General features: G+C 38.7%; 2 protein-coding genes across 8 annotated transcripts; one reads left to right on the top strand and one right to left on the bottom strand.

Annotated features, from left to right (window-relative positions):
- Window positions 1-911: 911 nt before the first annotated feature.
- Window positions 912-7,842, bottom strand: pus7 (pseudouridine synthase 7). Of its 3 annotated transcripts, none has more exons than XM_085282728.1 (18): window positions 7,691-7,842; window positions 7,400-7,513; window positions 6,275-6,562; window positions 6,102-6,186; window positions 5,836-5,952; window positions 5,599-5,743; window positions 5,207-5,224; window positions 4,777-4,888; window positions 4,554-4,631; window positions 4,266-4,394; window positions 3,866-3,991; window positions 3,716-3,777; window positions 3,460-3,620; window positions 3,139-3,265; window positions 2,536-2,637; window positions 2,151-2,280; window positions 1,855-1,946; window positions 912-1,528 (listed from the first exon to the last, which is right to left on the bottom strand). In XM_085282728.1, exons 3-18 carry the CDS (start codon window positions 6,550-6,552, stop codon window positions 1,392-1,394), a joined length of 1,899 nt encoding a protein of 632 aa, XP_085138854.1. In that variant the 5' UTR covers window positions 6,553-6,562; window positions 7,400-7,513; window positions 7,691-7,842; the 3' UTR covers window positions 912-1,391. The 3 variants fall into 3 exon arrangements, with proteins under 3 accessions (XP_085138854.1, XP_085138855.1, XP_085138856.1); XM_085282729.1 differs by having other exon boundaries at window positions 7,687-7,779; XM_085282730.1 differs by lacking the exon at window positions 5,207-5,224.
- Window positions 7,843-9,000: 1,158 nt separating this feature from the next.
- LOC146570002 (dynein axonemal intermediate chain 4-like) lies at window positions 9,001-18,326 on the top strand. Of its 5 annotated transcripts, none has more exons than XM_085281122.1 (17): window positions 9,001-9,156; window positions 9,311-9,542; window positions 10,687-10,799; window positions 11,835-11,917; window positions 12,150-12,306; window positions 12,983-13,122; window positions 13,232-13,354; window positions 13,524-13,712; window positions 14,209-14,345; window positions 14,611-14,697; window positions 15,327-15,478; window positions 15,595-15,740; window positions 16,162-16,274; window positions 16,395-16,493; window positions 17,439-17,662; window positions 17,788-17,941; window positions 18,199-18,326. In XM_085281122.1, exons 1-17 carry the CDS (start codon window positions 9,128-9,130, stop codon window positions 18,247-18,249), a joined length of 2,229 nt encoding a protein of 742 aa, XP_085137248.1. In that variant the 5' UTR covers window positions 9,001-9,127; the 3' UTR covers window positions 18,250-18,326. The 5 variants fall into 5 exon arrangements, with proteins under 5 accessions (XP_085137248.1, XP_085137249.1, XP_085137250.1 ...); XM_085281123.1 differs by having other exon boundaries at window positions 11,838-11,917; XM_085281124.1 differs by having other exon boundaries at window positions 9,311-9,440.
- Window positions 18,327-19,172: the final 846 nt, after the last annotated feature.

Below are 19,172 nucleotides of genomic sequence, written 5' to 3' on the forward strand. Positions count from 1 at the left end.
CTGCAGAGTACTCTCTGCAGTGATCTGTAATAATTTGAGAGGATTGCAGTTGGTCTGGGCCAAAATGCCTGTTGACCAGCTGCATACTGATACTAGCATACTGATGTTGGCACTGACTACCACTAGAGGGCGACTGTGTTAATCAGTTCTTTGCAGTCACATCATTTAGCCAGACGCCTTCTAGAGATCAGAGGCCGTAACAGCGTCATTACTACATCTAAGAGTCAAATTCAAACCATAATTGTCATTGCATTCCTGATTCAACAATTTTACCTGCTTTTTCTAAATTTAATACATTTTAGCTTACAGCTAAAACTGGTCATCATCTCTGCACAGTAAACCAGAAGGATTACTCCAAGTGTGAGCACCCTAAAAAGTATACAGCCTCGCAAGTAACAAGTAAAAGCATAAAAAAGCTGAATAACCATCAACAGTTACTTTGCACTTCACAGAATATTACCTTTGGGTTTATATAAAACCTAAATCCTCTCTCAGACTCACATATAACAGTCTTCCAACCACAACAGTAAGTAGCAGCACTAGTTTTTTGTAGCTTGCATCAAAAATCCAGCTTACACCTGAGAGTGTTGAACAGTCTGTACTGTACTGTAGTACTCAACCGTACTTCAGTTTTATTAGCAGGCAACTAATTATGCTTCAGAATCAAATATTAATATTTTGTACATTTGGATCTCAACCCCCCCACTAAATGTGAACTAAGCTTATCTGTAGTGATATAAAATGGAATACAAAAAATAAAATAGTGCTTCTTCCACCACTACTGTGTCCAGTAGGATCAGTAGTCTGGATCTGTTCACTTTTGTTTTGGTAGTAGAGGTCAACCACTAGAGGGAGACAGTGTTACTGTACTCATTGCAATCACAACATCTTGCAGAGGAAAAGACTGAAAGGAGAGATAACAGCTTTATTACCACTTTTACAAGTGGAAGGACAAAAAAAGAAAAATTATATTTCAGATTTTTTTGTTCATACACACACACTGTGCCGATTCTCTCAACAATTTAAATTGCTCTTCCTTCTCAAAAAAACTTATGCTATTAGCTTTGAGCTAAAAAGAAGTTCTCATCTCTGTACAAAACCAGCAGCAGTAGTTATTGAATGTGTGAGTGCCCTGAAAGCACACAACATATTTAAATCTTGTCAAAATATGTGAAATCGCAATGTGCAGCACAAAAACCTGTCAAAGCAAATAAAAACATAAAAAAGTTCAATAATTATAAACTGTTGCTCTTTGTACGTCAAAGAAATTATCTTTGGGTTTGTATAAAACCCAAATGCTCTCTCATACACACATACTACACATGACTTAAAAACAACAGTAAGCAGCCACTGCATCAACAGTCCAGTTCATGCCTGAAGGTGTCGTGGTCTCAGTTAAACCAGGTCGTGTTAAGCTGCGTCTGTTTCTTGATGCTGGTGTCCAGCTTGAGGACTTCTCTGATTGCCATAGTAGCGTAGGTCGATGGAGGCAGCGAGAACTCCATCCGCAGAGCGCGATATTTCCCCTCTGTCAGGAGGAAGGAGAGTGGCACAGTTTATGCAGGTTGTAAACAAAACATTATTTCTTCTACTTTAACTAGTAAAATAAATAATTCATGCTTTTGATTGTTGGATATCATACATGTCCTCCATTTATTATTGTACTTCATTCAAAATCTGCCCTTGAAATGATCTCATATTGTAAGTTTTATTGTCAGTTTCCCTTTTAAATAAACTGAGTTTATACATACTTGACTTATGCCTGCAAGTTTAAAAGTTTTAATCTATGGAAATTAAATAAAATTTTACATCCATCGTTGACACAAATCTAAACAGGCGTAAAAATAAGTTTACCTTTGTTGAAGACAGGTGCGGGTTTGTTCTCTAGTTTCTCAAAATCACTATGCACCAGAGACACCCTGGGGTCATCGTAATTAATGACCTCCCTGCACAGAACAGCGACAAATACAAGGAAATGTAGTACTACAGTAAACAGAGCAACAGTTTAACAAAGCATTCAGTAAGAGCAGTACACAATTAATCTATCACTACCATTATGTTTAACTGTGAAAGAGCAAAGCACAACAGTAATTGTGATTGTTACAAGTCATGCACTGCATTGTGTGAAAAAGGCAGTGAGAGGTGCTGACCAGCTGACATCAGCGGGTCTGATGATGATGCGCCTGTAGGCTCCGGCCAGAGAGTAGTCCTTCACTTTGTGCCTCATGTTGTCGATGTCCAGCCCGTCTGCAGTGAGCAGCTCTCTGTAACCTTCTCCGACTAAAACAAAACACACAGGTATGACTGACAATGTAACACAAAACAAAACAATTTTCTCCTCTGCTGTAAGTTTATTTAATGTTTTATGTCAATTTTTATTTTATTAAACCACTCAGACTATTCCACCGGAAGCACCCGTTACTTTGTTATACAGGTGTTACCATCTTAAATACATTAGTGTTAAAACAACCCAATGTTAATTTGGGTTATATGCTATAAAAACTGAACTCTGCATTATACATAGCCTATACTTACTGTGGTGTGTGGGGTAAATGACATCAAACCCTGGAAGTGGCATCACAATGTTGTGGATGGATTGATTCTCTGCCTCCTCTGCAGACAGCACGTGTGCCGTGGCTTTGGAAACATAACATTTGGAAGATGATATCATAAGAAAGAAAAAAAATGACCAGTTGTTTTTTTGTTGGAAACTCAATAAGCCTTTCAGGTTTCTAATCCTACATTGCACTTGTGTTTTAATGCATCTGTATCATTCTTATGCTTTTAAAAGGTGGCCTCTCTGTGAGGACAGATTGTGCATGGCTAAAATGAGCACAGAGCAAGTGTGACCACTACTAAATGTGACCCGCCCAACCTGAATTTGTTCAGGATAAAATGTACCCACTCTACATTAACACACTTCCTCTTCCTGAGAAGATATCCAAACATAGACATGTATGTTGATCCTTGGGTGAAAATCACTTTTCAACTCATTTAAAGTTTGCTAACAAGACACTTTGTATCCCATTTACTGACCTGTACAGAATCCAGGTTAAAAGCTACAGTTTACTGTACATATCCCACAGTGTCCCACTCTTAATAATCAACATTAGGCAGGTGATTTAAAGGCCAACTTACTTCCTTTGAGTACCAGGTCTCCCTTCACAGCCTTCAGACCGAAGGCTTCAATTCTGCGGCTCACCATGGTGTTCCACACTCTGCTCTGGTAGCTGTGGATGTACATCAGGCGGTTGTTCCGGGGGATCTAGAGAAGAGCAAAAGAGCGTGAGCACAAAATTTAATTTCCATTGAGGCTAGAGGTACGTCTGAATCTCTGACTGAATTGTTTCACGGGTAACTGTAACTTGTAAACAAGGAAGATTTATTTGCGGAATAATTAAGGTAAAGCCTTTGGTTCTGCTGCATCAACTTGTTACAAGACTGCAATAGAAAACCAACCAGTCCAAATGCAGTGACGATGTTTTTCTTGCCATACATAGACAGGCCTCTCAGCAGCTGTCCTTCCACACAGCGCTTGTTGGGAAGCTTTTTCAGTGCTGCCTCCGGATCCTGAGTCTTTGCCCACTCTTCCCTGCAGCGGACCAGAAATTCTTTCTCCGCTGTAAAAGAAAAAAACGAGACAATGGGAAACTTGAAATACTTTTTGCAACCGCTTCAACTGCAGCAGAAAACAGAGTGAGGGTGGTACATTTACCTCCAGGACGGGGTTTCAGAATCAAATCCATCACCTCATTCCAGTCGTTTTTCAGAATAGCCCTGTCCCCAACAAATTGAGGGAAAACACTATAGTTTATGGTCCTATAGTTATATAATTTACGCAACAATCTCCATGTCATGACCTCACCTGCCCACGTGATGCGTGGGCACAGCTGTTGTGCCAAAACGCTGCATGCCGTAGTAGTTTATGAAACCTGTCTGCTTGAGGGATTTCATTGCCTGATCAACCTGCTCGTCTGTTCCTGTGATGTTCCTGCAAACACAAAGACAAAAAACAATGAGCCATTGAACACTTTACCCTGAAAAGCAATTTAAAAAAATGCATCATGGTTTTGCAGGACAATTTAACTCTGTTTCCTTTAATCCACCTGGAGAAAACACTTGATCACAGTGAGGACAAAACTTCCCTTTAAACAGGAAGAGACTGCCAATAAAGGTGACCTCAGTTCAAATTGGCAGTTTAACAAATGCCGAGCTTTTAAAATCTATTTCTGAAACAAGCACTGTGTATATTAACACCTGCTGACCTTATCACCACAGTGAAATGGTTTCCCTGCAGTTCCCCCAGCTTTAGAGGGTGATTTTTGTAGCAAAAGTTTCCAAGCTTGAGGTTCATGAGGCACTTGTTGAGGTGAGCCAGCCTCTCTGCAGTGATCCTAAGTGAACAAAGAAGAGGCTGTTATAATTACCGATCCTGTGCAAGAACCCATCAGAGATAAATTAGAATCAATAACAACACACATCTAGCATAATCATCAAAAAAACAAAAATATCTGCACACTAGTAACTGCAGGGCTCTGCATTATAACACTCACTTGAGCACCGCTATCTCCTGCACAGTAATGGCCCTCTTGTCCTTGGTTCCCATGTAGGAAAACATGTTGGGTCTAAGCCTAGAGAGACATCCATCATTATACATAGGGCTGCAAAACTTGACTGCAAAAAACATTTCACACATCCATTAGTGTGTTGGCTCTTTTATCAATGAATGATCCTTACTTTTTATAAAACAAACTAAAAAACACACACGTCTCCTACCTGAGGAACTTTGAAAGCACATTGATAGCATCCATGGTGTCTTTGTTCTCCTTATACAGAACAAAGTGGCAGAAACTGCCACGGTTTTTGGGCCAAAAGTGTTTCCTTGGAGCTTTTGTGGAGACAGAAAAATGGTGTGATGAAAAACATGCTGTGATGTTTTTTAATATTAAAACATAGCATGTACTTTATAAGTCCCCAATATTATAGAAATACTCATTATAGATCCTGTACTTCCAAACATATCTCAGCAGTTAGCCAACAACCTTGCTTTGGCACTCAGATCCAATCACTTAATGGCAAAACGACATGGACACGCGATATTAAAGCTGATTTTACGACACAGTATTTTATCCTAAGCTAAGTGTAACCCAACTCCACATGGCTTTTAACCATTTCCTCTGGTGCTGGGAGGAGAATAAGTTCTTACCTGTAGTTGTTTTGACTTCTATCCACCAGAGAAGAGCAAAAGGAGGATAGAATAATGTTACTAAGAAAGAGAGTCTTATGGTCTGTGGGTAGAGTTGTCAGGGGTGAGATCTCATGCATGGGCCTGGAGTGAAGTGTGATATTTAAACTTTTGGCCTGTGTGGCTCTGCTAATCTCTACCATCCTTTGTGGTGTTGAGTAAAGGTCTCAGTAGAAACATGCAGGTGTGTTGACCATGCTTACACAAAAGCGCATGCATCGTATTTTACTGCTCGGGCTACATGCACTGCAGTAGATAAAATATAAGCTGAAGTGAGGAAGGCGTGCAATAAATTTCATTAACATTCCTAAAACATTAACTTAGTTTGGCCTTCCATCCTGAGATCCACATACCTGCTAAAGCCTTCTTCCCAGCAGCATGATAAGCCACTATAAACTTCCGCCCTTCCCTCTCTTCAGTCTTTGTTTCCAAACCAGGAAACTGATTCTTGATGGCTTTGTGGACCAATGTCCGTTTCTCTTTAGAATCATCCAGTACCTATAAATGAATAAGAACATTACATAAAGCTGTCAGCTAGTTTTATGGATTTTTGTGTGTTTTTTATTGGAGCACTCCTTTTAACCTGTTACCTCAATTGAGACATTTCCCTCTTTGTTCTTGAACAGCTGAAGCTCTCCAAGCTGCTTTTTCTGCTCTTCAGTTAGCAGATCACATTCTTTTGGCTGTTGTTCAGGTTCTTGGGCTTCCTAAACAGCAGAAAAACAAACCAAAAACCATATTGGAGAGTATTATGTAACCCGATCCTGGAGTTCTCTTTAGTCTTATTTTGTTAATGCGAAGTGTGCCTTCATGATGAATCTGAGGCTTGTTAAAATAGCAGAAGAAGCAACGTTACCTCAGCCTCCGCCGGGACAGAGAGGTCATCCAAATGCACAATCTTGCCATTTTTGTTGATTTCATGCACAACAAAATCAGAATATCTGAGTGCAAAAAACAAAGAAAGTGATTGGTTACTCTTTGTTAAGCAAACTCTTTAAATCCTTCATTAACTCCAGATGACAAACAAACCTTTCCTTCAGGACTCCAGAGAAGCCTTCGTGGTCACTGACATACTTTAGGATGCCAACATCGAGCTCGGTGAGACCATGCTTCATCATGTTAGCAAATGTGTCACCATCCTCCTCTCCATCACTTGCGTCCCCCTCGGGCTCATCCATCTCATCTTGCTGCGGAGGATCGCTCTCAAATTTTGGTTTCTTTGATGGTGCATCATCTTTTTCATCTTCCGGGCACCCTCGCTTTTCTCCAACTGGGACGACGACGGTCACAGGCTCGGATTCAGCCATTAGTGCCCAGCTGGAGCAATAAGGAATTTAGTTAACAGTATGAGCCGCACACATATATAAAACCCGAGTCTCACGGTGTGGTATTTTTGTGTGATTTGTTTTGGGGTTTTTTTAAACATCAGCTTGCTTGTTTACAGCCCAGCACTTTCTCCTGTTTTAGTCTGAATGGTATGCTTTATTCATTTCATTTTTTTAAAATCAGGTTAAAGAAACACTCCAATATTTTGACTGACGGTTTGGTGTGGTGCAATAGCATGGATGTTGTACCAGTCTGTCACACTGAATCGTGTGTGTGACGCTGTCAATTTACCAAATGCTCTAGTTTCTAATGGCCTCTTTCTGCAGCCATGAACCGTGTGTAGTGATCAAAGGAGTGAGCCTACAGATACAACTGACAGAACTGAAGTTTCCTCCAAAGGGTGTGTGGGCTATACCCTTGCAGATGAAATGAGGAGCTCAGGGTAGAGCTGCTACTCCGTCACACTGAAAGGAGCCACCGAAATGCGTTGGTCATCTGAATCGGACGCCTCGTGGACACTACCAAGGCGAGGCGTATTTCTGCTTTGACTGCTGCAGGGACAACCTCAAAACTGTCGAAGTGCAACACTACAGCACGCTTTGTTTTGGTGTGACGCACCAGTCAGATCTGAAGCGTGTGGCAAGATACCAGCACTGATGACATGGTATAACATCAGTACTACAACATCAGTTACCTGTTATTACGTGACTCTACGTAGAAATGGAAAGCACAAAGTATAACTGTGAACACTACATTTCAGTATCTGCGAGTAACGATAACATAACTAAGTGGGCATTACTGGCCTAGAAAACAATACCAACAACTTACCGTTTGTGGGACTGCGGTAGCGAAATATGGCTGCAAACACTCCTTATTTTCCAAACGCCAAACACTTGCACAGACTTCCTGACGGATCCAAGCTTGAAGCAGGCACTTAAAAGACTAAATGAAGGGGATTAGTTATCACTCAAAACTTAGCAAAGACGGCAGAGCATCTATTAGCTAGCTAACACCCCCAGTTAACGTGTTTGTAAACCTGAACTCAAATGTCGCTGGTAAAAGCAAATAATTTTTTTAAAAAAAGGACTTTTGCTCTTCCAAACGTTCCCACTCACCTACCTGGACCTGGTGATATTCAGAAGAGAGCAGGCAACACTGAACGCCAGGTTTTCTCACACGTGTGTATGTGTGTGTGCTCCTCTGGTTCCGGAAATGGATAATGACCTAAAGCCCTCCCACTTCAAACGCTTGGTTAAAGGAGCTGTCAATCACAAAGCTATGCTGCGTTCAAGTAACCGTGGGATAACGCTCCAAAGAAACACACTTGGGTATGGAGCCTACGATACTTCCACACGTCTCTGGGAGCACAGTACTTTATATTCCAGTTAATTAATGAAACAGTCATGGTTTCATGACTGTATTATTCTATTTATTATTATTATTATTATTATCGATTATTTTAAAGCGTTTTTTTCACGCACAACTTGTTGAATGTAAGACACCAGCTAATTATAACCTTTCACTTCAAAGTAAAAAATAAATAAATATTAGCTTATCATGTCCAATGTTATATCTACACTATAAAGATCCTGTCTGCCGCGTGATTGTAAAGGTTTGGTCTAAGAAGTACAAAGTCCTCAGTCCTTAGCTTAAGGCTTAAACAAGTGCAAATCTGTGATCACTGAATTGTGAAAGCATATTGGTACCCTATGCTATATGCTTTTTTTTAACACCATGACAAATGTTTTACTGAATAGAAAGAAATGATATTTTTAGGGCTGCTGATTTTTTAAAAAGCAATTGTTTATTAAGTAGGCCTACTATTGAACAATACGGGTCCAGGCAATAGATAGATCAGTACATTTGTGGAGTTTCCTTTCGCTGGTATTTTCCTTTACAGTTCCTATAAGTCTTATAAAAACAAGTGCAATGCAATCTAAAACAGGCAGCAGCACCAGGTGATGTGTTGTACTCCATAATAACAGCGGCACCGTGTCAGCTCTTTACTGTCACCTTGTGGAACTACGTGTAATTTTTCTTACACCTTTACACCTCTCCTCATGCCTTTACAACACCACACTGCTCACTTGAGTATTCATACACCTTCTCTACTAATAATACTGACTTCCACACTCCATGGTTATCTTATCTTTCACATTGTTTTCATTTCATGAGCTAAAGCCTCATTAATTTTAGTGCTTATTGCGACTCCATATGTAGAATAACCAGTCAAATATGGTTTAAGAGTTCTCTTTAAAATAAATCCTGTCTTTGCTGTAATATAAGAATAACCTTTTATATTTATTCAGCTTTTTTGTTTTGCTTGTTCCCATCTTGAAGTTATAATTCTGCTACCATTTCGCTCAAGAATAGTTTAATAAGAAGTCAGTTTCAGATTGGTAGGACATTATTGTTAGACATAAAGAAGAGGGGGGCTTTTCTGTGTGACACTAACTTCATGTGCAGGCTAAATAACGGCCATAGGTCGTTAGCTTTGTACCATTGCTGAAATTGCAGAAAAATTAGCTTTGAGCCCCAAATTGAAGAGGAGAAAAGATGAAGAAAAATAGTGGTTGTTCTAGTATGTAAGTTAACTGTTTATAAAATGTAAAAAACAATTAAGTAAAGTTTATGATTAGAGAAAGTTATAATAGCATTAGCTTATCTGGGCTAGCTGTCAGTGATAGTTAACAGATTAGCTACTAACTTAAAACTTGTGTTCATTATGCTTTGTTCCAGAACTTCTCTAACAAAGACATCCTCAGGATCAGGACTTTGTCAAGGCACTTTAACAGGCAATGGTTATAACCAAAAAGAAAACCCTGAGGAACAGAAAAGGAGAAATAAAGATCTTATTGGAAAAGTTCGGGTATTTAGCATTAGCTTAAAACTCTTTCTTCATGATGGTGATGCAGGTTCATATCTTAATATCTTAATTTATAGAGATTTCTCATGTAGCCACACATTGCTGGTAAGAAATTACTATTTTGCTATTTTTTTCTTGTTTTTTTGTTTTGTTTTGTTTTTTGTTGATGGGATAACTAAAAAAAAAAAAAAAATCAAGTTCGTTATCTTAAACTTTGACTCAAGATCAGTCAGCATTTTAAACATTCAATCAGTAAGTCAAAATTTTGGAATAGTAACCTAAAATTTTTACATTGTTTTCCCCCAGTGGAAGAACCAGGCTTCCACATTTGCTTTGCATATCTACTTGCCAAGCTGCAGTAAAACTTGCAAAAGAGGAACTATAAATGTAGAAACCATAATCATCACCTTCAAAGTAAAAGTTATGCCTTAGTGTTATTGTCAACACAGTTAAAAAGGTGCAGCTTTTACTTTGAAGGCAAACATTCTATAGTTTGTATGCATGTTAATAGTTTCTCTTCCACTTGATATTAAGTACCTAAGATTAAGTTTAGAGGGTTTATTCATGATACAAATTATATAGGTCATTTCCTTATTGATAGTGAAGGTAAAATATATAACCGACTATTAAACAAAGTGCAATACCTAACACATCTAAATAATAGAAGAAGAACATTCTGGAAAAGTTACAAATGAACTTTGGATAAAATTTGGTATTAGTTATGCTGAAATAAAGACGATTTAATAACTTTAATACTTAATAATAATTGCTGTAAAAGTAGAAAAAATTAACGTTTATCATCTTGTCTACATCTGCCACCTCTTCTTCGGGCTTGTAACCTCTCTTTTTTGCTGTTCACACTGCTCCTCTTCATCATTGTGCAGGTTTTCACCTTCTCAGGTCTGATCTTCATGCCTGAAACCCGTTTGACATGTCTGCTCTGTTGTGGATTTCACTCTTTATTTGCTCAGATTAGTTCCCCAAACTCTGGACTCTCTGCGCAGTTCAGCTATTGTTCTGAGCCTGAAGCACGAAGAAAGACAAATCTCCATTTTGATCCCTTTCATCTCTGACTGGGATTTAGGTTCTTGTCAAACCAGCCAACTCAAAGAAAACTAACCTCAAATTAGCTCTCTTTGGAACTGAAAACCTCAAAGTTCTCTCATCTTATGGTTAACAAACTGAGTTTTAACTAAAACTTCCTGGTTAAAGCTGGCAACCATGTGACTTTGACTCCGTGTCTTTGCAGGTGGTGGATGCTGATGGCAATGATGTCACTCCCCGCCCCCTGGTTTGCCCAGTGCCAGGTTTCCAAAAGTCTCTGGATGAACTCTTTTCCAGCATCCCTAAACTTTCCAGAAGGTACTAGATGGTCACATTGGATATAGTTTTGTAATATCTTTAATTTGTTGTCATTTTTACATTTATCTTTTCAATTCAGTTCAGTTTCAGATAGTTTCCTGAGTGATTTTGTTTTTCATTCTCTAATTATGATGAAGGTGGTATTTTCCATACGCAGATATTACATGATTAGAGTGGTTTAGAAAGTTAGCTTTTTATAGCACATGCAGTAAGACTTGTAGAAATCCCAGTCTCAACACACGTTTACATCAGTTCCTCCTCATGGTGATTCAGTAAATACTATCGTAGTTCTTATAAGACTTTAAACATTTAAAGAGATAGGAACATACAATTTTACGTGGTTGCATTTATGTGGGCTAAAAAATCACAATCCTTTTGACTTAATGTTTTTAAAAGTCTGTAGGATGATCCTTTGGGATTTGTTCCTAAATTAAACACATACTTCTACTAATAGATTTCTTAAAAAAAATACTTAAATTTTAAAAATAAACTGAACTTCTTGAAAGAACTTAATTGATGGATGGATAATGAAGCTGCTGATAGAAAAGTCAACAAGTAAATAATCAGAAGATCAATATGAATCATTAAAAACACAAATAAAACATTTGTGAACGTGACCGCCTTTTTTAGTAGTAAAAAGTATTTACCAGTTTAATCCAAACTATCAATGTGCCATTCATCAATTAGAATTATTATTAAGTGTTAGTGGTCAAATAAATACAAGTACCAGTACTTTAGAATCTAAAACCAAAGACAGTTTAAGTCACTTTTACCTTTTAATTTAGTTCAAGACAACTATAATAACCTTGCCCATCTGTGTAAACTTGCTTTTTTTACTCTTGCACTCTTATGAATCCACTTTGTTTTCATGTTATTTGTTGTTATGGAAATAAAGTTAATTATCAAAAGGCAGATCTGGAGGTAATTTCAGTGAGTGGCAAAGTTAGTAAGCGGCTCAGTGATGGTGACAATGGAAATTATACAGAGTACAAGCGTACATAGATACTAAATATGTATGTTTGTGTGTCTCATTAGCAGCCATACCATGTGTCCTACCCAAGACTCATTGAATGCGGAGATTGAGGATATTTTTCTTGGACCGACACATCCACCTCCACGTGATTACTCTTGTTTTTTGTTTTTAAATATATTCTCTCCTTATGTTTATTGTTGTAGGGATTTTGTCTTTATGGTACTAATATTGCCCTTTTGTTTAAAAATTGCATTAACATTGTAGTTCTCAAATCATAAATTCTTCTATATTCAACACAGTACACTTAAAATTATTCCACATCGTCTTTTTGCCGTTTATTTGAATTAGGCTTTTTCGTTTGTTTTGTCATGTGTCAGAGTTGTTGAAAAAAGGAGATGATGCAGAACAGCATGCAAGGGAGAAGATGGTGGGTGAATGTGATTACATCTCGCTTACTGAAACCGAAACCATTACGTTCCTGGACATACCCCCCACCATAACCTCAGTGGTCGATGATGACGCAGAAGCAGCAATGTGAGTGGAGGGTAAAAACACTAAATAACATTCATCACAAGTTGTGTTAATTGAATATTTTTACATTTTGATGAATTTTTAGCTCATCCAGCCAGAGGTCTGATGAGGCTGTCCATCATCACCTGTCAACAGTTCACTAGAATTGTTATTTCTCCTACATTATTGGTTGTAATTTAACAAACATAAGCATACACAGTGATCACCTAATGGTTCTTCACCAAAATAGTTCTGAAGGTCAAGGTCACATTTGTTCTTTGTCTGGTTATCATAAAATAAGAAAATTATGATTGTTCTGTCTCTCACTCTCCCTACCTGACAGATGAGAAAATCTAACACAACTTCTGACATGCACAGAAACCGGCACTTTATGTATTTCACTGAAGAAAGCCTTTCACATGCAATATGCGTGAAGATGCAAATAGTAAATGGCCTGCATTTGTATAGCGCTTTACTCAGTGCCTAAGGACCCCAAACCGCTTTACACTACATTCAGTCATTCACCCATTCACACACACATTCACACACTGGCAATGGCAAGCTACGTTGTAGCCACAGCCACCCTGGGGCGCACTGACAGAGGCGAGGCTGCCGGACACTGGCGCCAACGGGCCCTCTGACCACCACCAAATATGCTAGCCTTCAGTTAAAAAAATATTTTGTCTCTCCTCCCGTGCAGACAGAGAAACCTCAGCTATGCTGAGCTTTGCAAGAGCAGAACGTGTAGTGATAAGTACATCGACAGATCGATGCAGACATTAAACGGAGCCCTTAAAAACAAACTGATCCAGAGTGAGAAGACTGGTACTGCTGGAAAGGGTAAGACGAGTGAGAATGAAACACCTCACACTTGATTAACTCAACAATTAGTGGTTATCAAATCAAAAAATAAATAAATAATGCGCTATTTTTTCTCTCATATTTAAAGGTATGGTGGCTACAAACTGGGACATTTATGACTCTTTTTACAAGCAAAATGAAACGTTTGAAGGTGATGAAGCTGATCACGAGGAGAAATCAGTGAGCAGCAAGAGCAACACCACTTACATAGGTAACTCCATCTTCAGCTGGTACTTCAGTTCTTTCAACTTCTAAGAATAAATACGTGTTTGTTCGTCATATAATAACCACACTTTTGATGGTCTTTCCTATTTCTGTTTATTCTAAATAATTTTGTCGAAAATAAACATTTCTAATTTTCTCATTGACCATTTTCTCAGACAGCACCATCAGCTCGCTGTCAGAAATGGAAATTTGTGGAAGCATTTTAAATCCTGAGCCAGAACCAAAGAAAGAAATTCTTCTGCCAGAGTTATTAACAAACATCTCACGTTTTATGGAAAGGACGGTTGTATTGAACGCCTTTCAGGCCAAGTTAGCTGCTTATAGACAGCCGCCAATATCTGAAGGTAAACTCTCCATTTTCTCCTACTTATCATATTCAGGGTCTTGAGGGAGGGTAGCATATCCCAGCTATTACAGGGTAGGCAGAGTACAACATGGACAGATCACCAGTCTTTTGCAAGGCTTTCTGTTTAATTCTAGACCAGGCACACATTCTTTGGCGCAGCATCTAACATAAAACTTTGAAAAAAAAAGTGTGTTATGCTGTGGTGACAAGAAAGTAGTCAAAAGTATCATTCATGATGTCTCTTTCCGCCAGCTTTTTTCTTTGCTATCACTCTACACTGACAACCAGGGCCATGTGTATGAGAGGGTATAATAAGGTTATCCCCTCCAAGAGTAGAAAGTACTGAAAAAGCTTAGAGAAAGAAAACCTGCTGAACATTAGAAAGGCTTTGTTTTTCAGACAGGGAGGCTATGTCCATATTTTATATACAGCCTTTAGAAAACCATAGCATATTTACATTAATACTGTATTAAGTGTATTATTGATTGTGTAAGGCTCTGACAGCATGATGAAGCATGGAAAACACAGTGAGGAGAGTTTAGATCCTACTCTGGAACTTCTCTGGGCATTCACTTGTCAGCGCACCAGAGGATACTGCATTACCAGCATGGCCTGGAACAGGCACAACCCGGTAACAAAAGAAAAACAAAACAAAGACTAAAATATTTTTTGTCATGAGTCTCATTATCATTTGTGTCATTTTTGTCTGTAAGCAACATTTGATACACATTTTTCCTGTGTGTAGACTTTGTGAAGCATTTTAGACACGATAAAGCTTCATTAATGATTATAGATGAAGCAGAAGTGCAAGGCATTGCCCTTTTTCTGGTTCTACCAATATTAATCTTTGTTTACAATACTTCATTTAAACTGCTGCTTTTGTTGTGCACTGTAAGGATATCCTGGCAGTAGGATATGCAGACTTTGACTCCAGGTGCCTGAAACCAGGTCTGATCTGCTGCTGGACCATCAAAAACATCATGGTATGTTTAGACATTACTGTATTTTTGTTGTTTGTTGTTTATTCCTGCTATCATTTTTTTTTTATCTCAGTTTGCCCATATTACAAGGGTTGGGTGGGCTGGCTAATCAGAAGATTTAAAAAAAAATTGCCTTTGTTCAGCTAATCACTTCTAACATCCTGGATGTGCCTCAAGAGACTCCCACACCACATGCTTTTTATCTTAATATGATCAGAGGTACAAAAACACCAACAACACACACAGTCTCTGGACTGTATGGACGTCAGAAAGGTTTCTGTGTTAGGAAAGCAGCTGGTCCAGATGGTGTCCCAGGGTGTGTACTTCATGCATGTGCTGATCAGCTGCTGGAGGGTCTCATAAGCATTTTGAACCTTTCCTTACCGACTCCTGTTATCCCTGTGTGGCTCAAAACCACTACTATTATGCTTCTCCCTAAAGAGCAGAATATAGGGGGTTGCCATATATTGTGACCACTGCTCGATTGCACTCAAGCCTCTCAGTTCCTTGTGCTTCAAGAGGCTGATCCTAGCACATATCAGAAAGCAGCATCCTGCCATACTTTTAATCCCAGCTTTTGTTGTTGCTCTTTTAACCATAGTATCCTGGTTAAAACTGTGTCCTTTGTGCAGTGGCCAGAACGTGTCTTTGACTGTCACAGCAGTGTGACATCCCTGGATTTCTCAACTAACGACCAGCTTGCCGTGGGAATGTATGACGGCACTGTAGCTATTTACAACATCTGTATTCAAGACAGCAGTGTTGCATGTGTTGCTAGCAGCAGGTGAGCACTGTATAGTGTATATGTGTGTTAGCATAAAATAAGCATATACATAACATGTCAAGATTTAAAAAACACTAAAAATAATCTGATTGCTTCTCTGATCTTTCTGTTTTTAGTAAATCCTCCAGGAGGCATCTTCACCCAGTGTGGCAGGTCACCTGGACTCCACAAAGGTTATCACTGGAAGATGTTCTCGTATCAGTGTCATCAGATGGCAGGATTGCCAAGTGGTCAATCAGCAGCCATAATCTTGACTGGACAGGTACTGCAGTCTTCCCCTAGCTATTGTTCCCACTGTGCACTTACAGTTTTACCTCATAGCTGCACTAATTTCATAACACGCCTGGATCATGTATGGAGCGGATTCACAGCATAATGCAACTTTTTGGTGCCTATACCAACAAACTATTACACGACTAACACAGATAACCATTAATGCTCACATTCTAATTAACATTTCTGGGAAACTAAAGACATAAAACTAAGTGTAAATAGTCATTTTTTCTTTGGCAGGTTTCTAAGTGAGTGAGAGTGGAGGACATACAGCGAATATAATATAGCAGTAATAAAACAAATCCTGGTTAATTATTTTATATTTTATGGAGCTTCTGTAAAGTGTTACAATGGAGAACAACAGTAACATTTCAAATATCTGAATGGTCTATAAAAATATTTGTTCTTAGACCTGATGTGGTTTAGGAGCAATAAAGAGTGTAAGGAGGCTGCAGAGAACCTGAAGAAGAAAAAAATGGTGCTGTCCAAACCTACTGCTGTTTGTGTTGACTTCCATCCAATGGTAAGAAATTTAAGTCAGCCAAATACTTTAGCCAAAAAAAGCCTTGTCAGTAATCAAAGTGTGAAAATGTCTTTTTTGTGTGTTTTCTAATTTCTCGTCCATGTTGCATTCCTCCTGCAGGACTTTGGTATTTATCTGGTTGGCACACAGGAGGGCCTTATCCACAAGTCTTCCTTTTCTGAAGGTCACAGCTTTCTGGCCACTTACAAAAAGCACATTGTAAGTGCTTGAGGGTAAACAATGTGACTGAGTCATATTTAAAATGCTGTTTAAGTTAAGGCGATAAAGACAAAAGACTAGGGATGCTACAGCATGAAGATAGTGAGCTTACTTTGGATTTCCAACCAGTGGATCAGTTTACATCAGCTGATAGGGTTATTCTGGCCTAGTGATCTTTTTAAATACAAGAACTACTAGTTAACTGAATTAACAGTAAAGAAAAGTCAAAGACAAGTGGTGGCGGCTTCTTATTACTGACCTGGTTTAGCCTTGTGTGCCGATGTTGCCATTCACTGTTGTTATCCCCTACTATTTACTCTAGTTGCTGTCATCAGACATCATCTAATGAAAGCAAAGACAGAATATTTTTTTAGTGGAAATGGCATCACCCACTGGTAAACCTTGCCAACATTTTGTCTATTTGGACCCAGAAGTTGAGATCTGGATGCAATAAGTGAATGGCTCATCCTCACATGGACATGCAAGTGAGGATGGACAGGTGGCCATATGTAGACGCAAGTCAGAATTTAATTTCAGCAATAAAAAAACGCATCACATAGCCACAAATAACTGCTAGTTGGTGCTAAATAATGTACAAATAGATTCATATTTGTGAAAACTGAACACAAAATGAACACAGATTCCTTGGATGGGCTGTTAGGGCCATTTATCACTCACCAAGCCATGTTATCTGTCAGCTGATTGCATTCAAAATAGTATATAAAATATATATAAATAAAGTATATAAAACAGAATTATTGTAGGCATTTGCATCCATATAAAAGTGACAACAATAAAAAAAAAACAGCAGCACAAACAGTACTGTCTTCTGTGATGCGGTGTGTCACTTTACTGCCCATTTGATTTATTACTACATTTATAATATTTATTCAAAAATGAAAGATAGAGGCAGGTTTCTCTTCATGTCTAATCTTGCTCTCTCAGGGATCTGTGAACCACATTGAATGGTCACCATTCAGCCCCGATGTGTTTTTGAGTTGCTCCCGTGACGAGACTGTCCAGATGTGGAAGCAGGGCCGCCCTGTGATGACGTTCAAGTCCATTCACCAAGGCCCCGTGTTCTTTGTTAAGTGGTCCCCAAACTGCTCCACGTTGTTTGGAGTAGTTAAGGAAGACCAGGTGGAGCTCTGGGACCTGATTTTGAGCATGTGAGTCCATCGGATTGAGATCTCAGTCTGCTTTGAGGTTTTTTTAATTTACCTATTGTTTTCACCTGATTTGAAGTGTAAGTCAGAGATATGTGTTCACTAAAAGCATAAACATTTCTTTGCAGCCTGTTTCCAACCATTGTGCACCATGCTGAGCCTGGTGTGAGGCTGACATCCTTGCTGTTTGCCAGAGGGACAGACTGTGTCCTTGTAGGGGACAGTAAAGGTCAAGTGACAGTCTACAAGCTCAGGAACTTCAGAGTGTGCAAAAGCACGCAGGTAAAACTCTTGTACATGAAATAGATAAGAACTACCGTGTAATAATAAGTTCAAAACATTGAGCTTGTGTATTTTTCATGTTTTTTATACTGAGAATGCAAACTCAGCCATACAGTGAATAGTAAGTCTTGCCTAGAAGATATAACAGGTATACATTTAGGAAGAAACATCAGTGAAAAAAGGAGAGAGCACATGTTACTGTAGTGTAAACACATAAGAACTTGTAGAGAAGTCAGACTGAGGTTTTTTTCTTTCAGGTGGACACTCTGGATGAAATCATCCAACATGCCACTTCCAGATATTTCTAAGTTTTTGTTCAGAAGTTTCATTGCCTTTTGACTTTTATGTGTTGTACCCTGCGATAAATAAAGTTGTGGATCTTTGATTTGTACTTCTTTTTCATTTTTAACTGAATGTGATAAGCAAAAAGATGACGGGGAAACCTCACTTTCAATGTGTCTTACAAGTCATTAACCAGCAAGCACATCCTGGATAATCCTGGATGATCCTGGTTCCTGGATAATTGTTTCTCTAATAATTACTATAATATATAAAATAAACTTCATGTTGATTTCAGCATGGCCTGAAACTAGTGACAGAGCCCCTAAAGTCATCAGGAAGGTGCTTATTGAGGTTGTTACAGTATCAGAAAAATTAGGGCAAGTTTCACTCGGATGCCTCTTTGAAACAAGTGGTATCGCCCCCTGATGGCCATTAAAGGGAGGCTTAAGCTCCCAGGCCTCTAATGTAAAGACATTAGAGGTCTGGAAGCTACTATATGTCCATCTTCTATATACAGTCTATGGAAGGAGCATAAGCCTTTCCTAAAATTTTGTTCAATATAAAATTCAACATAAAAGCTGAATATAATACAAGAAAGTACCACTATTAAACAAAATAGTTTAAAACATCATCAGAATATTTTTAATGAGTGTTGTTTCATTATATCTAACTATGAAATGTTAGAGGCGGAAACTGAACCACTTCCTCTTTGTTATTGTATTTGGCCTGTATGAGCTGGGGCTAAGATTTCGGACACAGCAACTGTTCCCAGCAGGCCAAAGACTGAAAGATGTAACTGACAGACGAGGAAGATCTGTTATATTTTTACCCCACTGTGATCTGTGGCCGTAAGGTCACATATCCTCACATCATGTTGCTTAAGTCAGCTCCTCTCTACTTATATTAAAACAGTGAGTAACTACAGGGAGCTGAAGAATTAATCCCATAA

Source organism: Mchenga conophoros, linkage group LG7, assembly GCF_057382185.1.
Source record: "Mchenga conophoros isolate Kocher_MC1m ecotype Shallow Benthic linkage group LG7, M_conophoros_male_GT1.1, whole genome shotgun sequence".
In the NCBI taxonomy this organism is placed as follows: domain Eukaryota; kingdom Metazoa; phylum Chordata; class Actinopteri; order Cichliformes; family Cichlidae; genus Mchenga; species Mchenga conophoros.